The sequence below is a fragment of the Lutra lutra genome, chromosome 3 (assembly GCF_902655055.1).
Source record: "Lutra lutra chromosome 3, mLutLut1.2, whole genome shotgun sequence".
Taxonomy (NCBI): Eukaryota; Metazoa; Chordata; class Mammalia; order Carnivora; family Mustelidae; genus Lutra; species Lutra lutra.
The window spans coordinates 103,423,158-103,435,761 of record NC_062280.1 but is presented as its reverse complement, the minus strand read 5'-3'; the positions used below and the strand labels follow the sequence as shown (position 1 = coordinate 103,435,761).

At 44.6% G+C, this 12,604-nt stretch overlaps 1 protein-coding gene across 4 annotated transcripts in view; it reads left to right on the top strand.

Annotated features, from left to right (window-relative positions):
• Positions 1-4,635: 4,635 nt before the first annotated feature.
• Positions 4,636-12,604, top strand: part of CCDC93 (coiled-coil domain containing 93) — an 87,347-nt gene continuing 79,378 nt past the window's right edge. For all 4 annotated transcript variants that reach the window (XM_047722564.1, XM_047722563.1, XM_047722562.1 and 1 more), the window contains exons 1-3: positions 4,636-4,838; positions 9,413-9,526; positions 11,183-11,277. In XM_047722564.1, the coding sequence (XP_047578520.1) occupies positions 4,797-4,838; positions 9,413-9,526; positions 11,183-11,277 (251 nt within the window). In that variant the 5' untranslated portion in view covers positions 4,636-4,796. The remainder of the gene's footprint in view (positions 4,839-9,412; positions 9,527-11,182; positions 11,278-12,604) is intronic.

Sequence of the window (12,604 nt, the reverse complement as noted above, 5' to 3'; positions counted from 1 at the left end):
GTCATCCATAACATCTGGGTGCTAAATGTTGGTAATACTTCTCAATCACTGTGAAAACTCCAAATGCCCCCTCGGTGCTGAATCACTCCTGCCACCCCCCAGTGAGATGGCTTCTCAGTGCCTGGCACACAGCAGGCACTCAACGCATATTTGGCGAAAAATTAACTTTGCCAAATCACCCTCTAGAACCTTCGTAAAAATGTACTTATTGACTAGGGGGTACGACGGCAGTTTAATGTCCTTTAAACAGTAATTATTACTTTCATGAAAGGTACCTCATTTTAATTTTTTTTAATGTGAAGGTGAGAATTTTTTTCATATGTTTAGTGAAAATTTCTTTTAGAAATTCTCTCTTCAAGTCTTTTGTTCATTTTTTTTTCCTTTGCTCACTTTTGTATCAAATTTTTCTTTCTCATTTGTAAGAACTCTTGTTATAGGTAATGAGCATTTTCCCAGTTTGCCTTTTAAAAGTTTTACCAATTTTCTGACAGGACAGGCAGACTTTGGTCTTATTTACCTAGCTTCATCTCTCACCCTTTTCTTGCAGGCCTGCTGCAGTGAACATTTTTACCAGCACCCTCCTGTTGCACAAAATGGACACATTAAAATGTATTTAACCATTCACTTTCATGGGCTATTGACATGGTTTCCAGGTTTTTCTTTCATAAATAACATTGTGATGAAGATCTTTGTACATAAGCCCTAAAAGTGGCAGCATCATATCCAAGGATATTTTCTAAGTTCTTCATATATTTGCCAAATGATTCCTGAGACTCTACCCTCCAGGACCCCCACACTAGCTCCTCACCCTACAGGTGCCTACATGCCAGGTCCTGCTGAAGAAGCCTTTACCAGCCAGCCTAGCCTGCTGGCAAGCAAGGTGAGAGGGGAAAGACTGGGTCTGGGGCGGGGGCAAAGGGAGGTTGTCCAGAACACCCCGGATGCTCCTTCTGCCTGGAATGCTTTTCTCTGGGCTCTTTTCATGGCACCTTCTTGAGATTTAGATCTCCTGTCGAAAGGAGCCTGACAGTCCTATCCTGACCCCTCCGTCTGGAAGGGCCTCGGACTCCAGTTATTCCCTCTCATATTTGTTACTCTATTTTTTTTTCCCTGAAGAGAACTCATCTAGCCAATATTGTCTTATTAAGTGGCATGTTTCATTTCTGGCAGTAACTATCTCATCTGGCTTGCCGACTGCAGCTTCTCCAGCACCAGGAACTATTCCCTGGCACAGAGAAGAGTGGGGCTCAAATTGGTTGCTCAATGGAATTACCTGTGAAATTTTTTTTTAAAGATTTTATTTATTTATTTGACAGAGAGAAATCACAAGTGAGCAGAGAGGCAGGCAGAGAGAGAGGAGGAAGCAGGCTCCCTGCTGAGCAGAAAGCCCGATGTGGGGCTCGAACCCAGGACCTGGGATCACGACCTGAGCCAAAGGCAGCGGCTTAACCCACTGAGCCACCCAGGCGCCCCGAAATTTTAAACATGTCATGTTTTTTAAACTTTTCCTCCCCCAATAAGACAATTTAAAATATTATGGGGCGCCTGGGTGGCTCAGTGGGTTAAGCCGCTGCCTTCGGCTCGGCTCATGATCTCAAGGTTCTGGGATCGAGCCCCGCATCGGGCTCTCTGCTCGGCAGGGAGCCTGCTTCCTCCTCTCTCTCTGCCTGCCTCTCTGCCTGCTTGTGATCTCTCTCTGTCAAATAAATAAATAAAATCTTTTAAAAAATAAAATAAAATAAAATAAAATATTAAATCATGTTACCAAGAAAATGTGAGATCTCATTTGTTACAGGAGATATAGCATATGTGTGTGAGTGTATGTGTAAGGGTGTGCATGTATGTTTGAGTTGTGTGTGACTGTATTGTGTGTGTGTGTGTGTGTGTGTGTGAGAGAGAGAGAGTGTGTGTGTGAGTGTATGTGCTGGGTTGTGTCCAGAAGCAGAGGAGGTTTAAGTTTGCTTGCACCACCCAGGCCTTCATTTTTTCACTATAGAAATGGGATATGCTAAATAAAGAATGGTGTGTTGCAAAATTTTACTGCTTGAGAATAGATTAGCATACGATTAAGAATTTTCAGGAAGAACTCATTTAACTTAAAGACTCCTAGTTCATTTACGGATCTTAAATTCTGTGTGCCACCATGATCTATAAGAAAACTTAAGAAGTCACTGTTCACTACTGTGCTGCATATAAAACAATATACCCCAAGGGAAAAAGTTCCCATATTTATGTCTCTCCGCAGACCAATTAAAGCAGAATCTCTGGGAGTAGAATTCAGACTTTGGTAGCTTTTCAAATTCCCCACATGATTCCAATGTGCAGCAAGTTTGAGAGCCACTAATATAGAGGTAATGTTTGTTGTATGAATGAAAGTTTGATAGATGAATAAAAAGACATCGTTAATCAGAAATTTGGGGCTCTGGTTTCAGCACAGCCACTAACATGCTATGTGACTTAAACGGTGTCACTCTGCTTTCCTAAACACACACTTAGATGCCTTTAAGATCCCTTCCTGCTTTAAGACTTCATGATTCTCCTTGCTGGTCACAGCAAGACCCAAGTAGGAAGGGCTGGGAGAAATGAGAACAAAATGATTGAGGTTTTCTAGAAAACTTCACTTAGGAGAAAGGTAATCCTAACAGGAAGCTCTTTACTATGGCACCCCCTTTTTTTTTAACCCAAAAAGGGAAAATATTTGTGAGGTTCCTGAGAAGTGTGCACTTAGAAAAACATCATACAGCTCTGTATTCAATGTGCAAAGGAGACAGAGAATGATCCCTAACCCCCAAAGATCCCATTAGGGTGACAAAATGTTTGTAGGGATACCCTCAGCCACTGGAGAAGAACAGAGATGCATTTATTCCAAAGTCCTCACAAACCTCCTTCTTTGACATTTGTCTGTTCAAGGTCTTCTCCAAAGCTGCACTGGGGTTCCGCTCTCAAACACAGAAAGCCCAAGCTTTCTTGACTGCTGCCACGGCCTTTTTGCTGGGATCTCTAAGGGGGGGAAAAAAAGGCACGCCGCCAACCCAAGTCTTCCACTGTCACCCTACCCAGACAGTAAAACTGGGCAAGTTAGCTGCTCATGTTTATTTAAATATTGTGAAGGCATTTCCAACAGGGAACTTGTGTGTGGCCTACCTGATTTCTATTATTCTCCAGACCCTATTCTCTGAACTACTTTATATACAGCTATTTAGGCTTGCCTGCTATGTGAGATTTTGCTATCTGTTCCTAGACATCAATACTTTCTAGTCACTCAACAGCAGCCACAAATTACCCTCCATTCCCTCTCATTGTATACCACCTCCGGGAAAGGCGATTTTAAAATTACAAAAATAAATACGTTTGGGAAGTTGATAATGGGTGCCTTAAAAATTGAGATTCATTGGCTTTCCAATGGGTGAGCACAAGATGTCCCCTAACTCTGCTATGAGAGTTCCCATCTTAACCCCCTTAATTTCCCTATTCAGTTTTCTCAAATTTGTGATGCCTGGCACACAGTTTTGTTAGCGGTATTTGCTAACTGAATTTAAGAAGGAAATGGCCGTTTCTAGGGCCTTTGGGATCACATGGGTGGGTATTCCGTCAGGATAAACTCCAGGAAGAATACCAAAAGCCCAAAGAATTCCTCCAAGGACAAACATTTACTTCTTATCTGCTTATTAAGATGCTAGGCATGCAGAGAGGAAACACACACACACACACACACACACACACACACACACACACACACACACGATCTCTAGGAGCTCTGAGCTTCTTATTCCCCACTCTCCCCATCCCTTCCCCCGCCCCGCCCCTCGGGAACGATCTTTACTACAGCAAATTTTCAAGTCACCTTTTTCTTCATCGCTTAAAATTAAATAAATAAATAAAACTTAAAAAGCTAGAGAAGCCAGTATGAAGCAAGTGCGGGTTTTGAGGGGGTCTTGTGGCCCGGGAGAGAACCCTTTTATGTAACTGCCATCCATTTTCTGGGACAGACAGGGGGTGCAGCATGTAAGCGATGTGGAGGCTAAAATGACGTCAAAACAGAGAAGCACTCGCAGAGACGACCTTTTCCTAAGGAAGACCCAGAGTTAGGGATGTTGGAGGTAGGGGGACATTACCCCAACCCAGGTATCCTGAGAAACAAGACGCACTGCCTGGAACACTGAGGAAGCAGCAGGCGTGCAGCAACCTTTCTTGGGGCCTCTGTTCCCTGGTCCGTATACATATCGAGAAGTTAGCGCAAGTGCGCGGGAAGCAGGGGGACACCCCGATTCAGCTAAAACCGGGCCGAGGTCTGGAATTCCCAAACGCATTCATGCTGGAATTTTAACACCAGACTGAGGGAGCTTCCAAAGTCCGGCTCGCAGAGCGGACAGCACCCCCACTGGGGGTATCCGATGCCTGTGAGACGCAGAGAGGGAACCAAAATGCAAAATTTCCCCGAGATGAAAGAATCGCCCCTTTTGTGAAGGACTCGGAGAAAACTGCGGAGCTCTGGAGCGCGGCTCCCGCGGAACATCGGCCACGGAGCCCAGCCGGGACAGTACCTCCAGCTTCCCCCGCCGTCCGGCCTTGTCCCGGGGCGGCTCTCACGCAGGCGCAGTCGCGCCGCGCTCCCGTCCCAACGCGCATGCTCCGCCGGACCGCCGAGCTCCCGGCCGGCGGCGGCGGCGGCTGCGGCAGAGGCGGCGGAGGAAGTTTCCGCTTTGCCTCCACCCCGGTAGCAGCTCCGCGGCCGGGGACAGCTTCTTCCGGGCGCTCCGCGAGCTTTGCTGCCGCCGCACGTCTGTCACAGGACCATGGGGTTGCCCAAGGGCCCGGAGGGCCAGGGTCTCCCGGAGGTAAGGACCTCCCTCTCCCAGACACGTCCGGGTTCCTGGGAGAGGGCCGAGCCCGCGGGGTGGCGGGCAGAGCGGCGCCCGGGAAGCGTTTGGGGCGCCCCGCCCCCTTCTCAGGTGTGTCCCGGGCGGGGAGAGCTGGCCCTGTGCGCTGGGGACCGGGGAGGTCCCCCTGCCTGGGCGGGGGCGGGGACAAACTTCAGCCGCTCTCGGGTCCCCGGGGAGGGAGGTGGTCTTCCCAGCCCAATACCTAGCCCCACGCAGCCCCAGGCGCCGCGGGCCCGAGGTCCTACTTCTCCCGGGCAGTGTCCCCCACCCCTGGCGCCGCAGGGCTCGTCCCGAAGCCCGGGGCTGCAGCGCCCTGGGAGTCACGAGACGCGTGCTGGGACGGTCCGGGCTCTGGTTGTGCAAAGGGCGGTGACCTTGTGGCGCCTGTCGCCGCCCCGACGGGCCCGCGGGGTCCCTCCCCCCTCCTCCCCCAACTCGCCTCGGTGTGTGCAAGGAATGCACGCCAGACCCTGTAGCAGCTGGAAGTTTGGGAACCGTGCGCGCACTGGGTTGTCTGCGGGAGGCGACGCGCTGTCCGGTGGGGCTGTGTGGCCCGGCAGTGCGCCTGGCGGAAGCGTGGCTGCTTCTCCAGAACGTAGCGGGTGCCTTTCCTTACAGCGGTGTTATTAAATACTCACTCGGTCCTAAGGGATAGGATAATCAGTGGTTTCCGGATTTCCACACTGGCTAGGCATAAAGGGAACGTGCATTTCCTTTTGGCTGCAAGTGTCATTCATATAGCTAGGTGGTTTGCAAGTGTCTTCTCTTCCAGTCGATTTACTCCAAAGCTAAGACTAGTTTAGTTTACTAGATTCTGGAAAGAAATGGAACCCACACTGCACCTCTGTCCCCCTCCTAAGGTTTTGAAGCAGGCATTTGGCAGGAGGACTGATGCCTTGACATGGTGAGTGGTTCCTTCCCTTTCAACCGCCTGTCATCCCACCCACCCGACCCCCTGCCAATCCTGTTTTTCATCCCACAAGTACCCACTAATTGTGGGATCGCTGTTCTGTGCATAAAAGCTGGGGATATAGTGATGGCCCAACAGATTTATCTGTGAGTGTGTGTGCCCAGAATGTAAGTCCATTTTGTGGTAATCTTAGGAAAACCTAAGAAATGTCCTGTTGTCAGAACCCTTGTATTAGGTAAAACCTTACATGCAAATTACATCGATGGAATGGGGGATTGTGAAGACTCAGAACTGTATCCTGGTATTTGATATTTCTTGTTTGTCACTTGTTTGTTTTAGGCTCTTATCGAGTTTTTGCCTGACCTTTTGCTATAGACTCCTCTCTGGCCTCTCAGGTTCCACCTTAAATCCCTTTAATTCAGTGTCCTAGAGTACTATAAATGGGGATCTTTCTAAAATAAAAAGCAACATGGTCCTCTGAGTCCTTTGTGTAACCCTTCTCTGACTGCCAGGAGGCTGGGTCTGATTTGTCACTTTTCTGGGAACCTAAGACAGTTCTTGGCAATTAGGAGGCACAGAGGGTAGCTAGAGTTAAATTAGTATCATTCAGTTCAAAGAGCAGTACATATGAATATGGGTAGTCTGTGTCATTAAGCTGCCACTAATCCAGTTAATTCTTTAAATTTAATTTTTTAAACCCTTTACTCTATGTCTGTGAAGGATAGGGAAGATAGCTAGACTTGGCACTGCCTTCCAGCTTCCATGAACTATAGTACAGAGCAATGAAAATTTAGCGTGCCCGGTTTAAGAGCTCACAGTCATACATCTTTATCAGAATTTTAGTTTTTTAACAATGGGTGTATTCGCCAATTTTAGTTTTTAAACAATGGGTATATTCGCCAATCTGATGGCTTTTGATACCGTCAAGAGAGGGCATTCTTTCAGTCACTGTGTGTTAACCTGTGGCCCTTTCTCATTTTGTTTCAGTATTAATCTGTGAAGTGAATGTGGAGTCTTACTAACAGTCTCCATTCAGTGTCTTGCACCCAGAAGTTATTTCACAGGTTATATTGCAAAACTACACATACTTTTCCATTCTGGGGATGAGTGGATAAAAACCACGGGCCATGCATCTGCCTTAGGGTTGGCAGTGGGTGTTCATTAGGTCCAGGCAGACCAGGAATAATCCTCCTGGGATGAAATGTCCTCTTCTTGGAAGTGTTTTCATGATTAGTGATGACTGAACAAATGAAAGGTTCATGTTTTACATCCTAGGAGTTTGAAGAAAATGCTTATATCATCCCATTTTTCTCTTCTACTCCGTCTTTGTGAACCATATTGCTCTTTACCTTCTCTTTTCTTTGAGTCTCCCCACTTAGAGATGTTGCTTAACTATCCCAGATCTTTTGCAAAGGAAGAGAAGGTGTGAATAATTAATATTACTTTATTTTTTCATGTCCCCTAAGAACCAGGGAATGCTTTGATAGCCTGGACCAAGGTGATTTGAGAGAGGAGTGAAACAAGGTGTCGCCTTCACCACCTCCTACTGCAAGAGATTGTCAGTCCTTTTAATAATTCTTTGCAACTATTTGTTAATATGTAAGCTCCCTCTCCTGGCAATTTGTACTTCAAAATAAACTTGAATTTCCATTATCAGTGTCATGACTACGAAAACATTTTGTTAATCTATGACTGGCATAGGTCATGCACTTTGTGTGATGATTGAACATGTCATTCCATATTTAATTGCCCTTTGAGTCTAATGCTGCTTCAGAAGAGTTGTAAACATGACTGAATAAAATATTGTCCTCTCCTGATCCAGCTAATAGGCCATTTCAAAAGACAGGCATCTATATTAACACCAGACATTTCACTCAGAAGAGGTTGATACTTAATTGTATGAATGGCTAGAACTATAAATAAAATAGAAATGCAGAGGAGTGACCATTTCTGGCTACATTTGTCAGGGTTGGCATCAAATAGGAGCTAGAATTTGAGGCTGGTTTCTGGGTGGTTAGGGAGTATGAGGAGAAGAGAAGGGGTATGAATAGTGAAGAAAGGGGAATGAGCCATGCTTGAGGTTGTCCATACCACGACTAGATTGTTCCGGAGGGAGGTGAAGGCTGGAGCTGAAAAGATAGGTTGCAGCCAAAGATCCAAATGCCAGACTAAGAATGTTGGAGTTTATCTTACAGACAATGTATGATGTGTTAATGATAAGGACTGGGGGATGAGCTAAAGAGGGAGGATCTGAAAGTTGTGATTTAGGAGGAAGGGAGGAAAACAAATTAACAGAAGGAAGATTGAGAGGCAGTTGCAGTAGTCCCGGCAGGAAGTATAAATAAAAGGGAGGAGGTCAATGGGACGTGTATAATAAAGGAAGAGTTCATGGGCATTGTTGGGTGAGGGGGTAGTCAGAGGTAGGTCCAAGAATTTGAGCCAGCTATGTGTTCACTGTGTTTTATATAGATTACTGGTTTTTTATGTTCTGCAATAACAAAAGAGAGGAAAGGTACTGTTCATGAAAGCAGATGGAGGCAAAAGGACTAGAATATTTCAGTGGTTTTAAGTTGTCAACACCTGGGAGCGAAGGTAAGATACAACTTAAAATTTTAAAATCAGGTCCCTACTCAAATATATTAGATGAATTTTTTTTTAAAGATTTTATTTATTTATTTATTTGACAGAGATCACCTGTGGGCAGAAAGGCAGACAGAGAGTGAGAGGGAAGCAGGCTCCCCGCTGAGCAGAGAGCCCAATGCAGGGCTTGATCCCAGGACTTTGGGATCATGACTTGAGCCGAAGGCAGAGGTTTTAACCCACTGAGCCACCCAGGCGCCCCTGAATTTATTATTTTTAAGGCAATCCCATTTTGTGGCAGTAATCATCCTTCAGTGTATCTGGGTTGAAAGCCCGCCTTGTATTTGCTTTAGAGATCTAAAAGAGAAGTGCAGAGAAAGACACATATTTGAACTCCCTTCTTTGTTCTTGCTCTGTTTGTCAGTAGCTTTTGGGACCAAGATGTGCATAAAGTTAAAAAAAACACCTTGTTTTTGTCTGTAAGGAGTTTATTATTTAGTCAGAACCTGTCAAGTAAGCGATGCGTTAGAGAACAGGGAGGTAATGTGCTGTAATCTGCCTGTCCCTGGTTTTCTTCAGCACCAGAGGTGTAATCTGTATCACCTGTGTATCTTTTTTTTTTAAAGATTTTATTTATTTATTTGTGAGAGAAACAGTGAAAGAGAGCATGAGCAAGGAGAAGGTCAGAGGGAGAAGCAGACTCCCCGTGGAGCTGGGAGCCTGATGTGGGACTCGATCCCGGGACTCCAGGATCATGATCTGAGCTGAAGGCAATCGTCCAACCAACTGAGCCACCCAGGCTTCCCTGTATCTTTTCTTGCCACCTGTGACACTGTGACAGTAAACACAGCTTATCGAGGCCTGAGGATGCTGTTCTTTGTGACTCTGGCAGCGCTGTGTCCCCATGCTCCAGCATGAACACAGCAAGTCAGCCAATGTCACCAGCTCCTTAGCTATTAAATTGTGGCATCAGAAATACACCCAGTGTTCCTTTATTCAAGGTGGATTTTAGCAGCCTAACTTTTGGCTCTTCTTCTAGGTTGAAACAAGAGAAGATGAAGAACAAAATGTCAAGCTGACTGAAATTCTGGAGCTTTTGGTTGCAGCTGGATATTTCAGGGCACGAATTAAAGGTTTGTCACCTTTTGACAAGGTAAGAGGAAACCTTTCTAACCATTAGGCTGTGTTTTGTTGGGACGGAGTGGTTTACCAAGGCTGAGAAAAGAGGAAGAGATTGTGTTTTTACTTTCTCTAATGTCCATGTTTCTCTTGGATTCAGGTTCGTTATTAGAAGTGTTCCAATTTCGGGGCACCTGGGTGGCTCAGTGGGTTAAGCCTCTGCCTTCAGCTCAGGTCATGATTCCAGGGTCCTGGGATCGAGCCCCACATCGGGCTCTCTGCTCAGCAGGGAGCCTGCTTCCCCCTCTCTCTCTGCCTGCCTCTCTGCCTACTTGTGCTCTGTCTGTCAAATAGATAAATAAAATCTTAAAAAAAAAAAAAAAAGAAGTGTTCCAATTTCTTATTACAAGAAAATAAAAATGTGTCAGTAGATATGCCTTGAATTCCTTTTCTGTGTACAGAGCATTGGGAAGTGCAAAAAAACATTAGAACTAGTTCTTCCTTTTAAGGAACTTACAGTTTGGGTGGAGAGAGAAAGATTATGTGAGATAAAATCTGAGTTAATAAGGAGCTGTCCCAAGTCATTGTGCACACAATTGCCACATATTCTAATGATGGTTAGTTCTGAGTTTGGAGTCAGTGAGTGTCACTATGGAGGGGAGAGAAGTCACCTTGGGTTGAAGTCTGTTAATTCAGCAGAACCTTCAAGAATCCTATACGAGGCATAGTAATAAGTATTGAGGGCACAAAGATCAGACCAAGGCCCTGTACTCAAGGAGGCCAGCTTCTATAGAATAGGGAAGGGAGACAAGTAAAGCAGCATACTCAGTGTCATGATGTAGTAAGTGCAGCAGAAATGAAGCTTCCAGATCAGACAGAGCAGGCCAGGAAAGCTTCCTGGTGGAAGAAAGTGTTGAGTGCCCCAGTGGACCACGGCCTGGCTTGGCTTAACAATCTCTGTGGACTGTTTTCTAATACAGATGCTGCAGCCTCACCCTTTGATACTTGGTTAGATCTGGGCTGGGGCCCGGAATCTGTACTTATAGGCGTCTCACTGTGTTTAAACACAGCCAGAGATCAGAGTCCCCATCGAGCTATATCTGAAAAGTATTTAGCTGGAGTTTTTTTTTTTTTAACCTCAGTGGTCATTTGCACCTCTGAAAGGTCCTCTGTGAAAAGTAGAACAGGGATTCTTCTCTCCTTTAGATACATGAAAAAAACAAGATGTACGGAAATTCAGTAATGAGCCACAAATGTCAGCCTTGCTACTAACCTGTCTGATCTGATCTCAAAACATGTAATTCCTCTGGAATCTGGCACTTACCTAAAACTGGATTAAGCCTTCTCCTGGCTAAGAGTTAATGTCTCAATATAAGGAGGATCTGTGAATGATATGTTGGTTTCATAGTATAAGTCAGCTTCTTGGTCACACTAGCCCCATGTGTGCCATGTGCATACTGAACAGTATGCACATAGGACATTTCCATCGCTGCAGGAAGTTTTATTCGGTGGTACTGTTTTAGACGAGTTGTAGTTGATGGAGTCAGAAGGACATGTGCTCTCTCTCTAAAGAGATACACTTTTGTATGATCATTGATTCTATAAAAACTTACATATTTTTCTCCCTTCCATTTCTTCCCCTCTCCCCAAACTAGAAGGAGAAAACAGGTATTTTCTTCGTGTCTTGCAGGTAGTAGGAGGGATGACTTGGTGCATTACCACTTGCAGCTTTGACGTAGACGTTGATTTGCTGTTTCAGGAAAACTCTACAATAGGACAAAAAATGTAAGTTATTAGGGTTTGCCACAGATGAACCTAAAGGGGGTGAAGGGAACTAACTTTTGAGTATTCTTTTTGTGCCAAAAATTATGCTAGATGCCTTACATATTTTGTTTTGATTTTCATTGCCAACAGGTATGTATTATCACAGTTTTATAGATTATGAAACGGAGTTTGATAGAAGCCACAGTCACAAAGCTAGCCTATACGTCATTTAATGCTCGGACTATTCTTTCTCACTCTCTCTTTTTCTAGTTTCATTTAGAGATTATCGTCACATAACATTGTATTGATTTAAGATGTACAACACAATGATTTGATACATATATTGCAAAATGATCACCACAGTAAGTTCAGTTAACATCCTTCACTTCGTATAGCTATAAATGTTTTTTCTTGTGATACGAACTTTTTCTTATCATAACTTTATGTGAACTTTCTTATCACAACTTTTTCTTGTGATGTGAACATCTACACTCTTGGCAACTTACAAAATACACAATACAGTATTGTTTACTCAAGTCTCCTTGCTGTACATCCCATCCCCAGGACATACCTATCTTACAATTGCAAGTACCTTTTGTACTTCTTGTCACCCTTCCCCCAGTTTCCTCACCCCACTCTTTACCTCTGGCAACCACCAGTCTGTTCTCTGTTCCTATGAATTCAGTTACTTTAGACTCCCACATGCACATGAAAATATACAGTATTTGTTTTTCTCTGACTTCTTTCACTTCGCTAATGCTCTCAAGGTCCATCCACATTGTTGCAAAGAACAGGACTTCCTTTTTTCTTTTATGGCGGAATAATGTTCCAGTGTGAACACACACCATGTCTTCTTTATCCATTCATCCGTGGATGGACACTTAGGTTGTTTCCACAGTTGGCCATTGTGAGTAATGCTGCCATGAATGTGGGGCTGCAGGTATCTCTTTGAGATCCTGATTTCATTTCCTTCTGTTAAATACTCAGAATAAAATTGCTGGGTCATAGGTAGTTCTATGAGATTTTTTTAAATTTTTTATTTTTTAATTTTCTAAGGAACATCCACACTGTTTTCCATAGCCGGTGCACCAATTTACAGTCTCACCAGCAGTGGACAAAGGTTCCCCTTTCTCTGTGGCCTTGCCAGTGCTAGTTATCTTTTTTGTTAGTCTTTTTGAGTTTAAACATTCTAACAGGTGGGAGGTAATATCTCACTGTGTTTTTGACTTGTATTTCCCCCAATGATGAGCGATGTTCAGCAGCTCTGATAGTTTTTCTGATACTCTGTAAGAGTATCCCGGACTACTTAGTTTATCTCTTTCCAAAGGCAGCTGGAAGGAATGTACTG